Below are 23,421 nucleotides of genomic sequence, written 5' to 3'. Positions count from 1 at the left end.
TGGGGGTCAAAGCAGACAGTAAAGGCACATTATTCACATGCACCAGAAATGATGACAATGTTGATTTGTACCCTACACACACACACACACAGTCCCAGCTGTCCCCCAAGTGTGCTGAGAGGCTGTGATGCTGCCCGAGTGGGGGGGGGAGATTTGCCACGGGAAACCAGAGCCCACTTACTGACTGGCCCACCTTCCTGTGACTCACCCACCAAAGTGACGGCTGCTGTCTCAGTGTGGAGGCCGACCAGAAACAGGCTGTCCATTTCTGGAGTGTTCTGACTGAAGTGGAGATATGAACCTGCACGGGGTTCAACTCTTGCTGGCTTGGATTCTCTGTGGACTGGCCGGTGAGTTCAGGGGAGTGTGGAGGGTGGGAGTGTGTAATGTCAGCCCTCTTGGTTGACTTCCAGGCCCTTTAATATTCTATGTAAAATACATATATGCTGTGAATGAACTGCACAGATAATCTCCTACTGTGTGTATCTGGAGGTCATTAGATGCTATTGCTATTCATCAGGCCACACAGCGTTCGATTCCACCTCGGTTTACATGTTCTCCCCGTGTATGCGTGGGATTTCTCCGGGTACTCCGGTTTCCTCCCACATTCCAAAAACATGCTAGGTTAATTAGCGACTCCAAATTGTCCATAGGTATGAATGTGAGTGTGAATGGTTGTTTGTCTATATGTGCCCTGTGATTGGCTGCCAACTAGTACAGGGTGTACGCCACCTCTCGCCCAAAGACATCTGGGATAGGCGACCCTCGTGAGGAAAAGCGGTAGAAAATGAATGAATGAATGAATGAAATGTTGTGTAGCCTTGTCCATCATTACCATGTGAATTCATGAGTGGTTAGCGCGCAGGGCACACAGCGTTCGATTCCACCCTCGGCCATCTCTGTGTGGAGTTTACATGTTCTCCCAGTGCATGCATGTGATTTCTCCGGGTACTCCGGTTTCCTCACACATTCCAAAAACATGCTAGGTTAATTGGCGACTCCAAATTGTCCATTGTAGCATGAAGACAGCTGGGATAGGCTCCAGCACCCCTGTGACCCTCGTGAGGATAAGCGGTAGAAAATAAAAAATGAATGAATGAAACAACAATATCTGTTTTGAGCATTGAGACCTAATGTAAACAACAGTGTGCACCTTTTTACCATGTCTTATGTCATATTTAACCTACTTGTCTTGATTGTGTCACAACTATAGGATTATATATACATATAAACAAAGGTAAGAATTTTCCATTTTTCATAGCATGTGTCAAAGAATGGGGGGTTGTCTGAGGGTCTTCAACCTGTTGTCCTTGAGAATCCCTCAAAGAGGCAGCTCCACATTGTCAGCATTCCTCCCAGCCTCCACATTTGAGGTATTCAGTCAAGCAGGTTGTCCTCCCCCGCGGTCATTCACAATCACTCAAAACTTTGCAGTAAGTTTGCAACCTTTTGGCCAAGGACAGCAGCTCGAAATAACTGTATATTCATATTAAAATGACTTATTAGGACGCAACCCGACTTTCATTGCGTAGCCATTAAAGGATATAGCCTACAGTCATCCCTTGCCGGATCATACTTTGAATTCCGCTGCTTCGTTCTATCACGGTCTATCACTGAACACTTGGCCTAAATGAAGCATTTTACAAGTACAAATAAAAGGCATTGAAAATAACAATGTGATATGTAGTATTCTCTACTAGTCACTAGTAATGTTACATTGTTTTACATTAATGACAAAATAGCCACCAGTACTGGAAAAAACAACAAGAAGGAACTCTCCAATGTGTGAGTCTAGAATATGAGTTATTTTCTATGATAATGTCTAGTATATTGGGTAATACAACTGTAATGGTGACTATAGGGGTGTTATTTTATGTCAAGGGGACTCTAATCATGTTAAAAACTGTATAGAGAAGGTCATAAACAGGTCATCTTTGTTGAAAGTATAAGGAATTGTACTTTCTAACACCAATTAAGTGCAATAAACAAGGGATTACTGTAAAATGGAACCTCGCTGAAATCCAGCGAGTTCTTATTACTAAAAACTGCCCGACATCGACATACATGGTTGACCACATTTGTCGACATAAAACTGGCGACTCATAGGGATCACACACATGCACATACAGGGGCATTATTATTATTAAATTATGGTATTTTTTTACCACATATTCTGCATTTATTTATGAGCAAAAATTTAGTTTATTATAAGTGATGCTAATCCTAATCCGGAAATGTTGAGTAATGGTAATGGTTTTATTTCATTTGAACATGCATCAGATTACAATTGAATGCATCACATAATCAGTTCACAGTTCCACATGTCCAAAAGGAGTAGGAAGAAGCAAACCTTATTAAATCCTATCCCTCCATCTGGTACTTTTACTATCAGTAACTGTTACATTTGTTCACTTCCTGCTTTCCATAATGCAGTTTAAGGTTGTTTTTGTTTTGGGTTTTTTTTAATAATGCACCCCGTACCAAAGTACGAGGTGATATGACCATCCAATGACATAATGTGTACCATAGTAAGTGTCAATATAGTGATATGTATAGCACATCATGACTGGTTCAAGACTCTTCATCCTTGTATTTAGCAAACATCAACTGCTTGTATTGTTTCTTGAATTGGCTCATCGTTGTGCATTGTTTGAGGGTCTTACTCAATCCATTCCATAGTTTGATTCCACATACTGAAATGCTAAGGCTTTTTAACGTAGTCCTAACATATAAGTGTTTCAAATTTGAACACTCCATTTTTTTTGCACACTTAGAGTTGCATTTACAGGAATATTGACAGCTGTAGTAGCTCCACTGTATCATCTGCTCCTCACGTCTAAATCCAACCCTCCTTGACAACCATCCCAGCTCCGAGACAGACTACGATCTGTCCTTTTCCTCTCATACGATCGATAACATTCACATTTTCCAATCCAGTGATTTGGAGCACACTGGAGCGTTTCTCCAGACGCACGGCCGACAAATAGATGCCACGTCCAGATTGTGGCCGGTGTTCCAGGATGAACGAGCCACCAGTTGGACATTATCTGCATCGGGGCAGATAAAGATGCAGTAAAACCCGTCCCTCGCTAAATCATTTGATGGGCTTTATCGGTGGCTGCACGCTGTGAGGCCCCTCTATCCCAACAATATTTACTATCTGAGGATTGCCGGTGCGTACATCAAAAGGAGGATCGTGTTGCTTTGAGAACATAATTGTTGTCAGATTATATAACACAGGAAGTATACAGATCTCCGCTTATGTAATAAATATAAAATCCCATTTGACAATGACCAGATTCTCTTCTATGTGGTAACATCAGATGCAGTCTGAAGGTAATGAATAATAACTGTTATCAGGCTGTCTCTAAAGGATGTTTTATGCTCCAATAAAGTCACACCACTGTGGTTTATTACGGGCAGCTTGAGGGCCATTGTGTTTACGTACACTCGAATCAATGTGAGGATCTTTACAAACATCTACAAGAAATGCTGAAATATCCAGACGGCCCGATGGATAAGATTTTAGCCACAACAAAAGGCTGATGTCATTGAAGTCACCTTTGGACAACAAGGCCATGCAACAATGGAATTATCCGAGTAAGCAGACCTTTTCAACTTCGTTCTGTGCACACGACAAAAGGCCATTTGAAGCAAGGTGGGTTTTGTAGCTTGGTCTTAATTGACTTTTCCGTTGTTACCCAGCAAGCATCATTTGGTGAAAAGCTTCCTCGACAGTAGTGAGACATAGAACAGCACACACCTACTTCACGGTTAAACTGCTAACAAAATGTTTACAAAATCATGACGCAAGTAGTAAAAAAAACAAAAAATATATATATCGTATCATTCTATATTAATATCCGGACCTGGACCACATGGCTTCTTCATTAGCCCAACCCTCAACAAATTTCTTGGAAATCGCTTCTATTGCGGGGCTGCACGGCGGTCGTGTGGTTAGCGTGCAGACCTCACAGCTAGGAGACCAGGTTTCAATTCCACCCTCGGCCATCTCTGTGTGGAGTTTGCATTCTCCCCGTGCATGCGTGGGTTTTCTCCGGGTACTCCGGTTTCCTCCCACATTCCAAAAACATGCTAGGTTAATTGGCAACTCCAAATTGTCCATAGGTATGAATGTGAGTGTGAATGGTTGTTTGTCTATATGTGCCCTGTGATTGGCTGGCGACCAGTCCAGGATGTACCCCGCCTCTCGCCAGCTGGGATAGGCTCCAGCACCCCCGCGACCCTCGTGGGGAAAAGCGGTAGAAAATGAATGATTGAACCACTTCTATAGCTTTTGCATTACCAACCAACTAAAGACCATCAAAAAAACCTCTTGACTTCGTGTTTTGTCAAAGATAACATCCTTGTTTGCTTATTTACCAGAAAGTGTGTAAAAATAGGGGAAAACCTAAAACCTCCATGTGCCGTTTCATTCAGGAAGGCGAGGAGGCAAACGGTGACAGCCGCTGACTGACAGCTGCAAGTGTCGGCTCGGTCCCGCCTCCCATCTATTTCTGTCGCTGCGCACATCAAAGGCGGCACACCAGACGGGACGCCATGTCCATCAGCATGGAAGTGAGCGTCATGTTAGCCGTCATTTAAGGCCTCCAAGAAGGAGAAAGAGGAGGATTGCTGTAGAAGCAAACAACACACATAGCAGCAAATCGTGTGGCTTCATGAAAGAGGATCCAATGTGTAGGATTCCAGAAATAACGCACAGGACAGCATCACTCTATGTGTCCTCACTTTTCAAAGTTAACATCGTTTTTTTGTATTATTTTTTAATATTAACTCTGATTAACTTCTTTTTACACTTGTAAGCCAGTTGAGATTGTTAAAAACTACGCCGTTGTCATTCATCATTAAAGCTAAGACTGTTTTTTATCTAACAATTCTAACAAATTACAGTTCAAACAGCGTATTTTGTTAAACCTCATTTCACAAACACATTAATAAGAATAGAATTGAGTAGCAATTCAACTCTGTAAAATATATACAGTAATATATAATATAATAATAATATATACAGTAGTTTGAGCAGAGAAGACCTGTTTACCACCTTCTAAATATGTTTTTATAAATAGTATTAGAGCCCTCTATACATAAAATAGCACCCCTATAGTCACATTTACATTCATATTAGCCAATATAGTCGATACAATCAGAGAAAATAAGTCATTTAAGACATAAACAACCAATTATCCTCACGAGGGTCGCGGGGGTATGATGGAGCCTATCCTAGCGGACTTCGACGAGAGGCGGGGTACACCCTGGACTGGTCGCCAGCCAATCACAGGGCACATATAGACAAACAACCATTCACACTCACATTCATACCTATGGACAATTTGGAGTCGCCAATTAACCTAGCATGTTTTTGGAATGTGGGAGGAAACCGGAGTACCCGGAGAAATCCCACGCACGCACCAAGAGAACATGCAAGAACGGAGAATCGAACCCAGGTCTTCCCAATCTCCTGACTGTGTGGCCAACATGCTAACCACTCGTCCACCATGTGGCCCTGTTATGTCTTTTGTGAGATAATTCAAACCTGCAATACAAGCCTGTTGTTCTGGCAATCAAGTCTGGTGCTTGTCTCACTGAAAAACTAATGTAGTATGTTACATTTGAATTACATTTGAAAACCATTTCTATGCTTGAAAATGCTTTTATAATTAAAATAATAAATTAATATTTGAAAAAAACATAAGAGAAGCCGCAAAATTTGAACCACAAAGTGTCGAGTGACAGCGCCAACTACAGGATGTAGTGGGACACTATCCATGCTCAGGAAGTGGTCAGTTTGAATAAAAATGTGACAAAAGAGGTGTTAAATGCGGGTTAACTTCCTGTCAAGTGGCTGAGCCGAGGCCTCTTAGCACTCAGATTAAGTTCTACCGTCCAGAACGAGACTAGGCAGCTCGCCAGACATTTAGTCAGCCTGCTTGCTGATCTGTATGCATCCGCCTGTTCCTGCGCGTCTGTCATCTGAGCATTCCTCGCTCTTCCTGTATTCCCAGCTTCGCCACACTGGCAAGGCAAAAAGGCTCTCAGGTTGCTGGTTGGATGCCATGGGGGGGGTATGGGTGAGGGGTTTATTGTGTGAATTACAGAGGCGTCACTGCCACCGAGTTCCGGTATTTTGAGGGAACGTGGACATAAAGTCAGGTGATGAGCTCAAATAAAATTAGTGATGACAGCTTGAGGGGTGAATCCTAAAATAGTAGTGATTCAGCATACACATTCCGCAAATTTGCCATTATTTTGGTTTAAAAAAATATTAATATATTTATTATTTGTGTGAAAGCCCGCCATATTTTTACTTTATGTTATTATCTTTGGGAAATCCAGCTCATTTATTGGTTTTCTGTATGTTTTTCAGAAAAAAACACAGCTCATTCTTCCCAAGTGAGTAATAATTTATAAATACTATGTGGTAATAAGGCAAAAAATGATAATGCAACATAAATGTACGACAAAACGACGCAAGATTGTGGCCTCCTGTGTGGCTACAGCACTTAGAGTCAACTTTGTTACAATCTGGCCTCAAAACACAACTTCATATGATCATAAGATCATTCATTCATTCATTCTCTACCACTTTTCCTCACGAGGGTCGCTGGGGGGTGCTGGAGCCTATCCCAGCTGTCTTCGGGCGAGAGGCGGGGTACACCCTCGACTGGTCGCCAGCCAATCACAGGGCACATATAGACAAACAACCATTCACACTCACATTCATACCTATGGACAATTTGGAGTCGCCAATTAACCTAGCATGTTTTTGGAATGTGGGAGGAAACCGGAGTACCCGGAGAAAACCCACGCATGCACCGGGAGAACATGCAAACTCCACACAGAGATGGCCGAGGGTGGAATTGAACCCTGGTCTCCTAGCTGTGAGGTCTGCGCACTAACCACTAGACCGCTCATCATAAGATCAGTTAATAATAATAAAAATACACTGATGGAAAAGAAAAATATGAATGTGATCCAAATATTTGTCCATCATGCTGTTGCGTGGTAGGTTCGGCCTTGTGCTCAGAAGACGAGACCAGGCTGGTGACACACCTGTTCAAAGGTTACAACAAGGTGGTCCGTCCTGTCAACCACTTCAGCGAGGCCGTGGTGGTCACGGTGGGACTGCAGTTGATTCAGCTCATCAGCGTGGTCAGTGGGGGACATTTAAGGACACCAAGACAAATATGACATTTGGAGTCTAAACTACATTTGCTTTGTTTGATTCCACCTTAATATCTCCTTCAGGATGAAGTCAACCAGATTGTGACCAGTAATGTCCGCCTCAGACAGGTAAGTCTACCCTATGAAACTATGATGAAGAGCCAATCACGCACTATGCCCTCACTACAACATAGCAGCCTGACTCATTGTCTAATGTTTCAAACAACACTTTACTAACACTACATTCATCACACAGCAGCTTAATACCGAAAAGGTATTAAGGCCAAATGTCTCAATGTGATTTTAAATTTAAAAAACAACATCTAAAAGTTTTCCCATAAGTCATTGTGTCCGGGCAATGTATTCATTGGGATGACGTCAGCTTCCCTATGAGCTTTGAGCTCCGGGTTGTCTGGCTCCCTCTGGTGTACAGAGGCAGCATTGCCGTGCCATCCACCATTTTCAATGCTTTTAATGGCACAGCTGTAAAAGCTGTATTTGCTTCATACAGGTGTACATTGTTAGTGTTGTTGTATTGTATACTTGTTAGTTTGCCATTTAGGTAAATACACTACACTCAACAATAATATAAACACAACACTTTTGTTTTTGCTGCCATGTTTGATTGCACATTCTTGCACTAATGGAACAATGTGTCTCACTGTGATGTGCAGCAATGGATTGACGTGAACCTTCACTGGAATCCTGACGACTACGGCGGGATCAGGAAGATTCGAATCCCTTCCACAGACATATGGAAGCCTGACTTGGTGCTTTACAACAAGTAAATAAACCTTAAGAACATACAAAAAGTAAAAGATTTTCTTCCTCAGAATTCACTACTGCTACTGAGTGGATACACAGGCAGAGTACTAGCACTTATCACGTTAGTAAGCAAATGCTAATATGAATGAAGGCACAAAAGCAGATGCCACAGCTCCAGTGTGTATGTGCAGCACAGCCATCATCCTGACAGTCAACACTTACTGAGGCGTCTGATCGGCGAATTAAATATAAAACCAAACGGCATTAAATTGTGCACACTCACAGACAGTGTTGCTCGCTACATTGCAAAAGAAATACAACCTTTCAATACAGTTAAAAAGCCAACAATTCGGAAATGTTATAAATGTTTGACAGTATGAATTGCCTGAGAAAACGTCACACGCAATGAAACTCCACCATCTTTCCCCCCTGCCAGCGCTGACGGTGACTTTGCCATCATCCACGAAACTAAAGTCCTGCTGGAGCACACTGGAAAGATCACATGGAACCCACCCGCCATCTTTAAGAGTTACTGCGAAATCATCGTCCTGCATTTCCCCTTTGACCTGCAGAACTGCAGCATGAAGCTAGGAACATGGACCTATGATGGCCGGCTGGTCGTCATCAACCCAGTGAGTCTGACTTTTTGGAGAGACGCATGCGTAAACATTTGTCTACGGAGTATATGTGCCCTGTGATTGACTGATAAAGTCAAGTGGGACAGGCTCCAGCTTGCCCATGAACTTAATGTTGTATATGTTTGTATCTTTAGTTGATTTAAAAGACGTGTCAAACTCAGGCCCGTGGGCCAAATTCAGCCCGTGATGCAATTTCACCCGACATGTTTGCAAAATAGCATCGAGTTGGCCCGTCTCACTGACCTTTTCAAAGTGCTTAGAGCGTAAGCAATTCCTCCGGTATAAACTACTCTGGCATTTTGATTTTAAATATTGTATATAGCAAAAAAATAATAACTATTCATAATAAGGGTGCCAGATTCAGACCAAAATTCCAAATAATTTAACTGTGCATGACTAAAAACAGCAACACTTTACCATTGACACCCTCTCTGTACAAAAAGGAATAAGACAATCAAAAGTGATATTTTAACTACAGCAAAGCATGCTGGGAAATGCAGTATCTGCCTATTCTTCCAGGTTATACATCTCACTGACTGTGATGTTTAAGTGTTGATATAAAATACTGTAGCTGTAGAATTCTGTGCTGGAAGGATATTCATAAACACATTTGATCATTTTCTTATGTTACTTCAGATTTGGTAAATGGCACATGTTGAATACAGGAAGTGAACAAATGTATTAGCAAACGATGTGAAACAGAGAGGGGGTAGGATTAAATAAGATCTGCTTCTTGCTAATCCTTTTTAGACATGATGTGGAATTGGGAACTGTAACATGAAGTATTCCAATGTAACCTGTATGTATGTTTGAAATACATTATATTATCACATACCATACCGAAATGCACTTGCATTGTTTTGTGACCCAGTTAAATAAAATGGGTTTTTCCATATACATATAGTATATAGGCTACACCTGTATAAAAGCAGCAGGTGTTCTGGTCGTAACATGGGCTATTAAGTACACAGAAAGATAATACACGGAAATATATATTTTTTACATTTGGTTTAATATTTTAACATTTTTCCCCCAACAGTGCTAGACAGTGCATTGTAACATGGCTTGTTAAACAGTGCAGAAAAGTAGCTTACCTGAAAAGTCATTCATCACCGTCCTCCTCCTCCTCCTGCTGCTGCTCCACCAAATCTTGACAAGCACCACGATTAAGAGCTTCATTGTTGGTTCTCGTTGACGGTTGGTGGTCTAAGCAGTACATACAGAAGCCATATTAATTCTACACTTGATCAAACATACTTAAGATGTGTCAGAGATCGCCAAAAGGTGATATTAGCTTCCGTTTTTGATTCGTCTAGGTCACTACTTCCTGGAGCTGCACGCTCAGCATCATGGGAAATGTAGTTTCAGCAATAAATTGTCTGCATCACGGTAGAGTAGCACATAACACCGAAATTACAGTAAATAAGTGGAACTCAGAAGTATTTGAAAGCCACATTTTTAAGACACGTGAATTATATAATATTATAGAATCATGTAAGATAGATAGCTAGATAGATAGCTAAGATAGATAGATAGCTGAGATAGCTAAGATAGCTAAGATAGCTAAATAGCTAGATAGATAGATAGATTTCCTTTATTGTCATTGTACAATATCACAGCAGTGAAATTGCCAACAAAATGTCTTTGCCTGGCTCCCATATAATAATAAATAATAATAATGTGGAATAGAAATAAATAGATTACATCAAATATGAACAACAATGTACAGCGTAAACAGTAAATTACAAAATTGAATTTTACTTTTTTTTTTTACTGAATAAAACATCCGACTTGCAAGTCTATGTAAAAATGTATGTTAAAAATTGAAATAAAAAAGCAACTGGCGAGCCGGATTCAAACTTTTGGTGGGCCGCATGTGGCCCCCGGGCCATAGTTTGACCACCACTGGTCTACACCGTCCCAGGTGGCCATCATGAAATATTGTTTCGGGTAGCATGTCCACTATAATGTCCTGTGATGCAGGACAGTGACCGACCAGACTTGAGTAACTTCATGGAGTCAGGAGAATGGGTGCTGAAGGACTACAGGAGCTGGAAACATTGGGTCTACTACACCTGCTGCCCCGAAACGCCCTACCTGGACATCACATACCACTTCCTGATGCTGCGACTGCCTCTCTACTTCATCGTCAACGTCATCATCCCCTGCATGCTCTTCTCCTTCCTCACCGGACTTGTGTTTTACCTGCCGACAGACTCAGGTAAGTGAACTCTTTATTATTATTATTATTATTATATAATCACAGTCCAACATGTCCTCTGTGGCGTGGCTTGTCCTGTGCAGGTGAAAAGATGACATTATCCATCTCCGTCCTGCTCTCACTGACCGTCTTCCTGTTGGTCATCGTGGAGCTCATCCCGTCCACATCCAGCGCCGTTCCTCTCATCGGGAAGTACATGCTTTTCACCATGGTGTTCGTCATCGCCTCAATCATCATCACGGTCATCGTCATCAATACACACCACCGTTCGCCCAGCACACACACCATGCCCAACTGGATCCGCAAGGTGGGATTGGAATGATCAAGTGATTCATTATGAGATGAATTTTTATGTACTTTCATTATTTTCAATTATTACTTTGTTATAGTATTGAAAATTGCAGCACACAGGTTCTACATATGCTCAATATTTTTGTCATACAAGACTATTAATTAAAAATAGGGTGGCCAAGGTGAGGCCATGACTCATATAGGGATGGCAATAAGTTGAATGAATAGTCTCGATGGCTTGTGGGGCGATGGGGTGGCCATTGCCACCCTGTCTGAACGTTTTGGACTGTATAGCAATTAATAATTGAGCACTGGATTCTGCTTACCATCATGGCGGGCAAATCTGTGCATAATAAGGAAGTGAATGCAGATCCGACTCACCTGTTTTAACTGTAGACTCCTAGGTTTACATGGCCACTCATGCTGCTAACAGAGACCAAATGCATGTGATGAATCAGTCAACATCAACAAAGTGACAAAACTAGACCGGAAGCTACCAAAGTAATCGTGCAAAACTTAGATGTAAATCTATTCTGCTCTCATACAGAAAGTTGTGTGCTGCAGTGAAATGCATCCAAGTGGAAATAGTAGTTAGCCGCGTTTGTCAAAACTGTCCCCCAGAAGTTTGGGTGGCCGGAGAGTGACCAAGGGTGGCCACGGCCACCCCGTGAGTCTGGAATTGATTAGGGATGCTCCAATCAGGGTTTTATAATGTCAATACCGATCATCCATGGGTGAAAATGTCCAATACCGATGCCAGTCTAACGTGCTCCTCCTGTCTGTCAGGTGTTCATCGAAACAATCCCCAACATGATGTTCTTCTCCACCATGAAGTGTCCAAGCCAGGAGGTCCGCCAGAAGAGGTTGTTCCCTACGGACATGGACATCTCTGACATCTCAGGTCAGATTGGGAAAAAATGCTTTAAAGGAAATTGAAAAGTTTGTGAAACCAAACTGTGGTCCACAGGTAACCCCACCCCCACCAACGTCCCCTACCAGTCTCCCATCATCAAGAACCCTGATGTCCGCAGCGCCATCGAAGGCGTCAAATACATTGCTGAAACCATGAAGTCGGATGAGGAGTCAAACAACGTAAGACAATACAATAGAGCTTTGTAGACCTCTGCCAAGGAAACACAATATGTTAGTCTGCCATGTTTGATAGGAAAGTCCGGTCTTGTAGGCACAGCACCATCTTCTGACTCCGGTTGGGTCCCAATACAAGTAGACTGTAACTGTGAATCATGAAATTAAATTAGAGGACGACATAATAAAAAGGTCAAAGATTCCACAACACAAATATTTCCTCATATAGTGACCAGGTATGTTTATTGTACAAATTTAAATGTATTTGAGGTACTCAAATATTCATTCATTCATTTTCTACCGCTTTTTCCTCACAAGGGTCGCGGAGGGGGGTTGGCTGGAGCCTATCCCAGCTGTCTTGGGGCAAGAGGCGGGGTACACCCTGGACTGGTCGCCAGCCAATCACAGGGCACATATAGACAAACAACCATTCACACTCACATTCATACCTATGGACAATTTGGAGTCGCTAATTAACCTAGCATGTTTTTGGAATGTGGGAGGAAACCACATACATACCCACGTATGCACCGAGAACCGTATGCAAGAACGCAGAATCGAACCCAGGTCTTCCCAATCTCCAGACTGACATGCTAACCATTAGTCCACCATGTGGCCCTGTTATGTCTTTTGTGAGATAATTCAAACCTGCAATACAAGCCTGTTGTTCTGGCAATCAAGTCTGGTGCTTGTCTCACTGAAAAACTAATATAGTATGTTATATTTGCAATTTGAAAACCATTTCTATGCTCGAAAATGCTTAATTAAAATAAATTCATATTTGAAAAAAACAATTTTAAGAGAAGCCGCAAAATTCGAACTACAATGTGGCGAGAGACAGCGCCAACTACAGGATGTAGGACGTGCCGCCCTGTACTCAAATACATTAATTAGTAAACGATGTTCAACTTATCAACTTAAATAAAAATATAAAGGCATTCAGAAGACGCATTCAAAGATGTGATATGTAGTATTCTACGCTGGTCACTAGGTGTCAGTAATGCTACTGTAATGTTAAATCAGACACACAAGCACCAGACATTGCGAAGCCGAGTTATCATAATACGAGTGAAACAAGAGTGGTGTTTTGCATGCAGGCGGCCGAGGAGTGGAAGTTTGTCGCCATGGTTTTGGACCACATCCTGCTTTGCGTCTTCATGGCCGTGTGCCTCATCGGGACGCTCGCCGTCTTCGCAGGGAGACTCATCGAGCTCAACACGCTGTGAAGGAACGTACACGTATGACAATGCCAGCCAGCATTTTGATTTGTGAGTTCATTTGGTGGTCGTCTGTAACGCCGCACGGCTCATACTTGAAACTATTGTCTTTGATGCGCCGTTGGATGTGATGATTGTTGTCTTCCTGTCATGTAAAATACAAAAATAATCATGGATATGTTTCATTTTTGCCTCATCTCAATGGAGATTAATTTTCATTTGGGGTTTTCGTGTCAATTTTATACCGCTAGTTTGTTTAATAACCTTTTTTTCATCAAGCCAAAGCAAATTATTTCCTGTCTGGAAGTTTTATTGTTTGATTTTGCTCAACGCTTGCCTGACATTTCATTCTGTGTACATATTTTTATCCTCCCCTGGTGATTTTGAATCTTCCGAGTCTTATTCTTGGATAAGTAATCAGGGAAAAAAACAAATCTAATTTGCTGCTTTAGTTAAAAGAAGGTACTTTTTGTTGTCGAATTGACCAGGCATTGAAATGGTCTCAACTGGGGACCCACATTTTCCAGTAGTTCACTTTTAATTAAGTTTATCATGATAAAAAAAATCACATATGAATAACAATAACATTGTACTTCCAAAGGATTTAACTCTTATGATTTTTTTTGTTATATTTGTCCAAATATTATATATAAATGAACAAGAAACTAATGAAACAAAGTGGTCTAATCATTTTAAGTAGTCTGTGATCCACCAGTTGAGAAACAATAGCCTAACCTCATGCATATACGCGTTATTTTTCATTGCACAGCAACAATATGCCAACTAATTATTTTTTATTCTTTTTAAATGCATTAAAATGGAAACACAGTGAAAAGTATATCTGACATTTTAAAAAAGATTCTTTGGAAAACTAAAATTGCTCTTTGTCCCAAGTGATGTGATGGATATTGATGTTCTAATGTGAGCAGGCTAAGGTCTGATTCCAGTAGGTAATCTGTACACACACGGGTGTTGCTTGCCACCAGACTATAGAACAGAGGTGGGCAAACTACGGCCCGGGGGCCACATCCGGCCCGCCAAGTGTTTGAATACGGCCCGCCCAATCTTTCCAAAGTATTTCATTTAAACTCAACATACAACCTGGCATCATGGCCTGAGCCAACCTTTTGATGGTTTTATCAATTTCGTTTCGTTTTTTTGACATGGTCTGTTGTTTACAAAGTGCTCCTGAAAAAAGGGACACAAGCACATAATAATAATAATAATAATAATAATAATTATTATTATTATTATTAGATTATTATAATTATTATTAGAACTATTATGATTATTATAATTATTATATTAATGATAATTATTATATTAATTATATATAATATTATTGTTATATTTGCATATTTTACATAATAATATAATAATTATTATTTTAATTTTATTGTAATTATTATAATATTTTATTATTTTTAAACTATTTAAATATAAATATAAAATAATAAATAATAATAGCAGATTGCATGACAATTTTACAGATACAATAATACCAGGTGGACTGTTACGTGTAAAATATATAGTCTGCCCCCCCCCCCGTAAATTTTGTCATATCATTGCGGCCCGCGAGTCAAAAAGTTTGCCCACCTCTGCTATAGAATCATCTCTGGATACAAAAAAACGTCAATATAACATAGTCGCTGCAGCGTTTTTTGGTTGTTCATTTTGCAGCTGCTAATGATGGAATCCAACGTAACCATGCGGTGAAGTTCACTTTTTGTTTTTTTTTGTACTTCAATTTGTTTGGAGGACTTGGAAATAAACCTTAATAAATATAATTTTGCACCTGTTTTTTTTTTTTTTTTTTACCTGTAATGAGTACTTCAAATGACACAAGTGACGCTCACCTGATCTGAAAAGCTTTTATTTTTTTGGCAACTGTGATAACCAGCGCTGGAAAAAACAATGTACCAAATGAGTCGATCAAAAACTACGTATGACTGCAATGTAAGCTGACCTGTAGCGTAAGGTGATACTTATACCTAAATCAACACCTAGGAAGAACATATAAAATATATCGGAAATGAACAATTCCTTGCACACTAAAAGGGCCGTTGCTAGGGAGAGAGGGAGCAAAGGGAAAGACAGAGAGACTTTATCCAGCCAGTGTTGAGCAAGACATTTCACGATTTTCATGTGTTGGTAGCTTAATGAAGGGCAAAGAGGACCACTTGTATATATTCTTCCGCCTACTAATTCTGCCGTGCATGGAATAGTCTTAATCATTTATGGGAGTTTTAACAAAAAAGAATGAATGTCGTATGTAACACACATTATGGGTTGAAAAAATCTGTGATCTGACAGTAATTTCTCAGTTAAGATGAGCATCAAACTATTTGAATTCTATCTGAAGGATTTGCTACTCGAAATATGAACTTAAGTCATTGAACGGAAAGTAACTGAATCTTCTCTTAACACAATGTAAAAATACTGGGCTGTTAATGTGTTGAGGAACTAAAATGTTTGTTTGTGCGTACTAAAAGTGGTTGTAAAGAGTACAATACAGGCAGGAGTGTAAACAACAGTCGTGGAAAAACAAAGAAGTCAGTTCATTGTGCTAAAAACTAATAGTATCGTGTATCATTATTATTTATTCAAAATTATTTAAATTATATGTGCAATTTACTGTTTTATATTGTTGTTCATATTTGATGTAATATATTTATTCTCCACATTATTATTGTTTATTATTATACGGCCAGGCAACGACATTTCGTTGGCAATTTCACTGCTGTGTTATTGTGCAATGACAATAAAGGAAGTCTATCTATTAAAATAGTGCAACAAATGTCAGCGGCACCGTCTCATCTCACAACATAAAGGCCAAATAAATACAAAGAAAGTCAGTGCAAATGTAGTCAGAAAAGAAAAATAAAGCAAATAATCTGCAAATACTTGGAAAATTGATGAATGGCACACACAGTCAGTCTGAAGTACAACATTAAACTACTTGGAAAATGTCTGAATGGTACTTAGTGATAAAAGTCAAATCTAGTACAATGTCAGATATGACAATCATTAAAAATAGCATCTATTTATACAACAGTCAAAAGACAATATTTGTCTATGTGATAGTCAAACGGCAGTCAAACGTGGCGCTAATACGGTCGCTTTGGTGCTGCTTGTGCATCATTTCAAAAACGCTACATGAGTCTCTTATAAAGCACAGCAAGGTAAAATCTTAATAACGACGCATTGCGGCTGTGCTGATCTACAATCAGTTTGGATCGGGTTGGTACTTTTAGAACTTCTGTTCTTCAGAGAAGAAATTAGTGAGGCAGCAAGAGGATTGTATTAGGGTGAAGTGGTGCAGTGCCCCACCAGATGGCGCTACCGTAAAAAACTCATTCATTCATTTTCTACCGCTTTTTCCTCATGAGGGTGGGGGGGGGGGGGGGGGGGGTTGCTGGAGCCAATCCCAGCTGTTTTTGGATGAGAGGCGGGGTACACCGTGGACTGGTCGCCAGCCAATCACAGGGCACATATAGACAAACAACCATTCACACTCACATTCATACCTATGGACAATTTGGAGTCGCTAATTAACCTAGCATGTTTTTGGAATGTGGGAGGAAACCGGAGAAAACCCATGCATGCACGGGGAGGACATGCAAACTCCACACAGAGATGGTCGAGGGTGGAATCGAACCCTGGTCCTCCTAGCTGTGAGGTCTGCGCGCTAACCACTCGGCCACCGCGCTGCCCGCCATAAAAAACTAAGTTCCTAAATCAAAGTTTCAATAAAGCTGTCTCGTAATCTTTGTTGTGCTTTTCCGCAGTCATTTTCTTTGTGGCTGTTATTGGCCAACCTTCCCTGTCCTTTCTCTGTTATGTGAGGCTGACACCCGATGAATTCAGCCGAGCAACAAGTGGCCATGATGACTAGGAAATACAAATCTGAGCAGTCATGTTGATCTTACAAAAATTATTTCAAGTATCTGTTATGAATGTTAGTCTGAATTGTGCATTTTAGTACCTCAGTGTTGGACTTTAAAAAGCATATCAGAGCTTAAAAGTAGTTTACCTCATGTCGTCGACTTTAGTTTGTTGCTGCCTCACTAATCTTGGCTTCCGAATAATTTAAAGCCAGATGCTAACTTTACGCTGTTAACAATGTTTGCTTTCAAGCAGCAGCTCATACAGGCAGCAGTTTTGACACATTTAATAATAAATAAAAGCACATCCTCCATGTGCCGTTTAGCAAGTTGACTGTCAGTGGTGTTAACTGCAAGCACCTTTTCTCCTGGAGGAGGCCCGGCTACGACAGCTGAGGTTCTGCATCCCCGGAGGCACTGCCTCCTTTCTCCTCTGCATCCTCCACCTCCTCTTCTCCTTGTACAAACTCTTCCGGCTCCTCCTCCACCTCCATTTCTGGTTGCTCATCAGCGTGACCCACAGGCTCCGCGCCTTCAGGGCGAGTGTCGTCTTTGTCCTGCTCGTGCTCGTCTGAGGAGAACAACACAGAGAGGTCAGCAGCCAATGAGGAGACGGGAGATCACATGTGAGACATAACAGCCAGCATGCCGGCTTGTTAGGAACCTTTTAACAGCATTGATTGTTGAGTCAGCAGGACCACAGGGATTAAAAGTGATTTGGTTTTACACACTTAATTATTGGCAAATTAATACAAAAAACACACAATTTAGGACTGATTGAATCAAAGAGACTCACACCAAAGTACAATTACAGAATAATCCAAATTCAGACACAATTTATATATCAGGAAGAGACATATTATATGAATCCATAACAAATTGTTTTAGCTCATAGTGTCCAATTATTATTTCATTAAGATTATATATGCATTATAATAACACTTTTAATCACTAAAGCTCCTCCCAGGAATTAAATTGTATCTGAACAGGTGATGAGGAACCATAAACACTTTGTGCACAAAATATATATGAAAAAATCCTAATTTAAATGAAAAAACAGAATGCATAATTAACAAATAATGATACATTAAAAAAAATTAATACTAGAATAGTTGTCCAAACAACTGACGCAATTAAAAATGTACGTTTTAAATATTTGGTGCACTCAGTGTGCCGTGCCTATTTGCAGCACCATTTCGGTCACTTTACAGATTTTCCAAACATTAGGGAGATGACTGGATCAAATCAGCTGTGAAACAAGGATGAGGAGGAGGAGTAGGAGGAAGTGGGGGAACTGGGGGAACCTGGACTCTGCAGAGCTTGATTCTGAGGGTTCGGCTGCTGGATCGGGAAACTGTGGACCAAATTCCACGGTGCCGGCGCCTTGGCTAAGAGGCAAGATCACACGCTTAAATGAGCTGCTTAGAGAGGATGCGATGCTTCTAATGTATTTGCTATCAATGAAGCACATACAATAACAAGCAGGTTAAACATGGAAGACAGTGAAGAAAAGGAGGTTAGAAGGAGGAAGATACAACACACCAAAACAATGTGAGTGTTCATATATCCACCTGCTCTTGAACATTTTTTTAATTACCTCCAGATGGGGGTGCGCTCTCCTCTGTGTCTGTGCCGGATGGTGGCACTTGCCCTGGGGATCGTGATTCGGCCCGTAGCTTCCTCTCGTAGCTGAACTCCGGCAGCCTGGGAGCCTGAGGTCGCATCTTCCTGGCCGGATTCAGGAAGTAACAATACGCACAACGAAATGCTGGAGAGACAAAAAAAATTAAATTGTAAACATTACAACATTTCTTGTATCATTACTAAAAAGTTCCACTATACTTCAGCTGCATTCTTTCTTTAAATATCATGTTTTTCTTACCAAGGTATTCAAACTCTTCTTTCAGCGCCATCCCATTGTGGGAGAAACACTGCTGACAGATTAAGGCATATCTGAGGGGGGGGGGAGAAGCATTTGTTCACATTTCCTGGAAGTACATTAACTGAATTGCTCCATCTTGTGTAGAATCAGTGTATTGCTATATGACAATGTCTGCATTACCTGTTCTGTGGTCCATCTCCTACTAGGTACTCAACCACTCGGTCCAAAGCACCCCTCTCTCGGGGCAGAATGGGTCTTGTCAGCGGCGGACCAGGAGGATGCAGACCTGCAAAAATAACAGAATCAGAATCAGAATCAGCCATGTATGATCAAACACATACTAGGAATTTGTTTTGGTATAGTAGGTGCATACACATCTATTAAAAAAGAATGAAAAATACAAAATATGAAATACAAAATATGAAAATACAAAATATACAAAATAACAGTATAAATATATGTACACAGTCTGTTTTTGTTTGTTATTCCGGAAGTGCAGTCTGATTGTTTGCAGTCTGAACACATAAGCACACACACCACTTCAGCAACCGAGAAACATGCTGAAGTTGCACTATGTGGTTCTAATAGGCATCATTCATCATCTTTGCATGGAGGAACTGAGAAATATGAAAAAGTTAATGTTGCTTACCAACACCTGGTACAGGGGAGCAGTGTATCCTGGGTATTGCCGCTTGGTGGACAGAGGCAGACAATGCCGCTCTCTCGGGTGGTCCCCCTGGAGCTGAGAATGAATGAAGAAATAAAGCACTAATTCAAATGTAGCTGGACTTCCGGTTTCCCTCCCATGATGCAATGCTTTTCCACCTGTATCTGTAACTGACACACATGTTTTTAAACGCTTGGTGTCCACATACCCACAGGTGTGGCCCCAAGGCCAGCTGGGGGTCGGGCTCCTGGCTGCGGAGTCACCATGGCAGCAGGGGTTCCTGGGGGTCTCATTGCCACCCCTCGTTGACGGATGTCTGAGAGGAGGCGACGAAGTGTAATGTGTGGCGATAAAAAGACAACATGATCACTCGTTAAAATACAAACAATATAAAGTGGAAACCCGTTTATGTCCACACCATGCCCATCAGACTGGCTGTGACATTTTCATTAGGGATTATCATCTTATACGTAGCCTATGCAAAACTGTAGCTAATATAGCAAACAAATTGGCTAAGAAATCGGGTTGCATGACTCCCAGATTTCAACAAAATACCAAGTCTCCTCCGCCGCACATGCTCAATAATGTCCATGTCTGGTGACTAGACTGGCCAATCCTGGAGCATCTTGACCTTCTTCATTATCAGGAAATTTAATGTGGAATCTGAAGTATGAGAAAGAGTGCCATCATGCAAGAACTACATTGCACAGAATAAGACGTCACTGTGTGCATGTGTTGATATTTGAGCTTGAGACTAAAAGTGGGGACATATGTGGGATAGTTAAGCAGGTTCCACTGTAGTACCTAACTAACATAAATTATATAAAATGTGATGAGTTCTATTGCTGTAGTACCTTGTCCGGGTCTTGGGGTCATCTGAGGTCGCTGTGGGGTTGACTCCAGCTCCTAAATAATACAATAAGTCCAAACTGACCAAAAACACAAAACACACATCCCAAGATGTAGAAAGCAGAACTTACGGCTTTTTTCTTTGCTTCAGGGTCAAAGCGTTCCAGGATGACTTTGGCGTTTTTGTACGTCTCGGTTTCCATCACTTCTTCCAGCTGGAAACACAAAACAGGGGAATTTGATTACCAAACTGAGACATGTCTGCAGAAGCACTCGAGAGCAGACATTATGGAAGAAAAGAACTTACTATCTTTTTTTTGGTAGCCTTCAATTCTTCCAGTATGTCACCTGATGTGGATTAAATTTTTGTTTAAAAGAAAAAAAAAGCATCGGCTGCAGAGAAGGGCAGAACACTTACTGTTCCTCTCGGTGCGCTTGGAAAAGAGAAAGATCAGTAACTTCCGAATGAACCACACCCTGGTGGAGAGAAAGAGAAGCACGTTTGACCACAGTTTTGTAACCTTTCACTGTTTGTTTCTTATATGTACTTACAGCACCGGGTATATGAAGAAGGGCAAGGCCATGGCTAATCTGTGCAGCCATTGTTCAGGAAGGTAGAGGCAGTAGACCACCAGGCAGGTCAAAAGGTACAAGACGGATGAGTAGAGGAGAAGCCGGCCCACCCATAGCTGCAATCCAACAAATACAAAACCGCTGACGAGGGCAAAAACACTTTAAATTAAAACAGCGTCTTTACAGTTCCCAGGAAGGGCATTCATGAAAAGCATTCATGCGACTGACAATCCTTGACAGGGAATAGTGCCGATGCTGTTGTGAAGACTTTACCTTTTTAAGTCGCTGGTTTTTGGCTCGAAACTCCTCCAACTCCTTAATCTCCTACAAGCGAAGCAAACAGAGGATTAGCCATCATTTCAAAGGAGACAGCGTTCAAGTAGATTAGCACAGATGTGATAAATATAAACCTTTCTACCTCATTTGCATCTTATTAGTGCTTCATCATTAACTAACTGCATCATATGAATAAACAACTAAACAATTCCTTATTTATGCAAAAGAAGGATATCCCGATTGTTTACAATTCCCATGTATACAGGAATAACCCAGCTTGCTCAGGCATGTAAACAGCGTATTCTGCATGTTTCAGAAACCGGAATATTGACCTTAACAGGAATATTGACTGCATGTAAACGTAGTGACTGTTAGTACCTTGTCCAGGTTCTCCAGCTGCTCCACTGTGGTTGGTTTAGTCTGCATGAAGAGCATAAAAAACTGAAACCCCAATCACCTTCAGCACTGGTTGCTCATTAAATAACCGGTCTAATGTACAAGTTTGTATATTTTTTTAGCATTTTGTGGTATGTTTCCTTATTTGATGATGAGCTAATTTTGTCATTTGTAAATTGCATCCTGGCTACTCTGGCTCTCCTTTCCCCGATGGTTATATTTAGCTCCAGTTCACATAACATACTAGGTCTTTGTTTTTAAAAAAAAGTCTTAATTCTAAGCAAGAAAATTGCCATTGCAGAATCCTGCAGCCTGAAAACACGGCACAACTAAATATAAATATGGTTTTAACATTTGCTTTAATTATTTTATCACTGGTTTGATAGCTTGTGAGTTTAAATACGGGTTAATGTAATTCATTTCTGTCGACCTCCATCAGTTTACTTCATACTTTGGAACCCATACTGTGCAAGTCGTTGCTCTAGTGCGGCAACACAAAAAGAGCTTCTTTTCAGGGTTTACCTTACCTTCCATCGAGATATCACAGCCCCCATATCTGCACACCACAACGGCTGTCTTGTTGATACTTTTGGCTCACTGTGGAACATAAAGAAAGGCTGAGTTTAGATATAGCTGGAGGTACATTTATGAATATAATCCTCTTCACTAAGACGATGCATGCTGCTGAAGTTCAACACCAGTTTATGCTCCTAACAGGATTTTCCGCAAGCTTCCTATGGAAAAGCTGGACACAATGGTCTCCGTTGTTGTTGGGGGTTTACTGGAAGGAGATCTGCTATCAGTACAACACAGAGCAGGAACATATATTTTACAAAAACGTATGTTCCATATAATATCAGACCCAAAACAACAGGTTTATTCCACCTTATGTGATTTAGGTGGCGTCAAATCATTGACGTGTGTACTTTCTATGATAAAACAAGACAACGATAACGCAAACAGTAGGCAGGTAAATTAGCCTAGCATTGCCGTATGTACTAACAATGACAGCTAGCTAATTGCTTCTTACTGTGTCGTTCCATAACATGGAGGTTGGAAACCGCTGGCTACTAGCTACGATGTCATATAACCACTACAATACACAAAAACACTAATTAAAATATAAGGATATACTAATGTGTCAAATCTGTCAGGAAAGACAACAGCCTAGTCGAAATCAAAGTTGTTTCTCAATTAGCTTGCTAGCTTCTGCAACGACAACAGGCGTGCAGACGAAACAATGTCTGCTTTTAAAGGCTTTTTGTGTTTTGATCTCTTTACTTACATTCGTTGGTGTTTGTGTGCTTCAGTTAGTCCCTCATGAGTTAAAGTGGGGTGATGAAAAAGCAAACAAAAGACTTTTTAAGCTTAGCTTTCAAGATACGAAGGTGGGTCGACAAGAGACATTTGGTGGCGCTTGGTTATGACGTCACTACAAAGTGGCAGTTGTTGAATGGCTAACCCATAATGCTTTATATTGTAGTTTTTCTTCCC

At 40.9% G+C, this 23,421-nt stretch overlaps 2 protein-coding genes and 1 long non-coding RNA gene across 6 annotated transcripts in view; 1 reads left to right on the top strand and 2 right to left on the bottom strand.

The window, feature by feature from the left end:
- Positions 1-9,903, bottom strand: part of LOC144894480 (uncharacterized) — a 75,947-nt gene extending 66,044 nt beyond the window's left edge. Inside the window, exon 1 of the long non-coding RNA XR_013625094.1 lies at positions 9,680-9,903. This is a non-coding gene — a long non-coding RNA (uncharacterized LOC144894480). The remainder of the gene's footprint in view (positions 1-9,679) is intronic.
- Positions 229-14,544, top strand: LOC131108208 (acetylcholine receptor subunit alpha-like). The gene is made up of 10 exons (XM_058059069.2): positions 229-350; positions 7,028-7,170; positions 7,267-7,311; positions 7,857-7,966; positions 8,384-8,579; positions 10,569-10,806; positions 10,890-11,113; positions 11,884-11,998; positions 12,065-12,189; positions 13,281-14,544. The coding sequence occupies exons 1-10, from the start codon at positions 296-298 to the stop codon at positions 13,407-13,409; spliced, it is 1,380 nt and encodes a 459-aa protein (XP_057915052.2). The 5' UTR covers positions 229-295; the 3' UTR covers positions 13,410-14,544.
- On the bottom strand, positions 12,912-23,361 carry lnpk (lunapark, ER junction formation factor). 4 transcript variants are annotated; one of them, XM_058059071.2, is made up of 17 exons: positions 23,213-23,361; positions 22,455-22,524; positions 21,910-21,951; positions 21,529-21,579; positions 21,235-21,371; positions 21,101-21,159; positions 20,990-21,030; positions 20,814-20,897; positions 20,688-20,739; positions 20,042-20,149; positions 19,816-19,908; positions 19,347-19,452; positions 19,167-19,237; positions 18,882-19,052; positions 18,589-18,672; positions 17,645-17,855; positions 12,912-13,403 (listed from the first exon to the last, which is right to left on the bottom strand). In XM_058059071.2, the coding sequence occupies exons 2-16, from the start codon at positions 22,479-22,481 to the stop codon at positions 17,668-17,670; spliced, it is 1,314 nt and encodes a 437-aa protein (XP_057915054.2). In that variant the 5' UTR covers positions 22,482-22,524; positions 23,213-23,361; the 3' UTR covers positions 12,912-13,403; positions 17,645-17,667. The 4 variants fall into 4 exon arrangements, with proteins under 4 accessions (XP_057915054.2, XP_078643380.1, XP_057915053.2 ...); XM_078787254.1 differs by lacking the exon at positions 12,912-13,403 and adding an exon at positions 13,527-13,545; XM_058059070.2 differs by lacking the exon at positions 12,912-13,403 and having other exon boundaries at positions 16,858-17,855.
- Positions 23,362-23,421: the final 60 nt, after the last annotated feature.

Source organism: Doryrhamphus excisus, linkage group LG20 (assembly GCF_037039965.1).
Source record: "Doryrhamphus excisus strain RoL-2023G ecotype Guam linkage group LG20, RoL_Dexc_Guam_v1.1, whole genome shotgun sequence".
NCBI classification, from domain to species: Eukaryota; Metazoa; Chordata; class Actinopteri; order Syngnathiformes; family Syngnathidae; genus Doryrhamphus; species Doryrhamphus excisus.
The sequence above is the reverse complement of the archived record's forward strand: the minus strand, read 5'-3'. Positions and strand labels throughout refer to the sequence as shown.

What these genes read in the sequence shown, in the direction of transcription:
- LOC131108208 (XM_058059069.2), top strand. Translation starts at nt 296, where the DNA reads ATGAACCTGCACGGGGTTCAACTCTTGCTGGCTTGGATTCTCTGTGGA. An exon ending in GATTCTCTGTGGACTGGCCG is followed by an intron (nt 351 to 7,027) that starts GTGAGTTCAGGG and finishes GTTGCGTGGTAG; the next exon opens with GTTCGGCCTTGTGCTCAGAA. An exon ending in CGGATGAGGAGTCAAACAAC is followed by an intron (nt 12,190 to 13,280) that starts GTAAGACAATAC and finishes TTTTGCATGCAG; the next exon opens with GCGGCCGAGGAGTGGAAGTT.
- lnpk (XM_058059071.2), bottom strand. Translation starts at nt 22,481, where the DNA reads ATGGGGGCTGTGATATCTCGATGGAAG. An exon ending in TTCTTCATATACCCGGTGCT is followed by an intron (nt 21,160 to 21,234) that starts GTAAGTACATAT and finishes TCTCTCCACCAG; the next exon opens with GGTGTGGTTCATTCGGAAGT. An exon ending in CCTTGGGGCCACACCTGTGG is followed by an intron (nt 19,909 to 20,041) that starts GTATGTGGACAC and finishes ATTCATTCTCAG; the next exon opens with CTCCAGGGGGACCACCCGAG.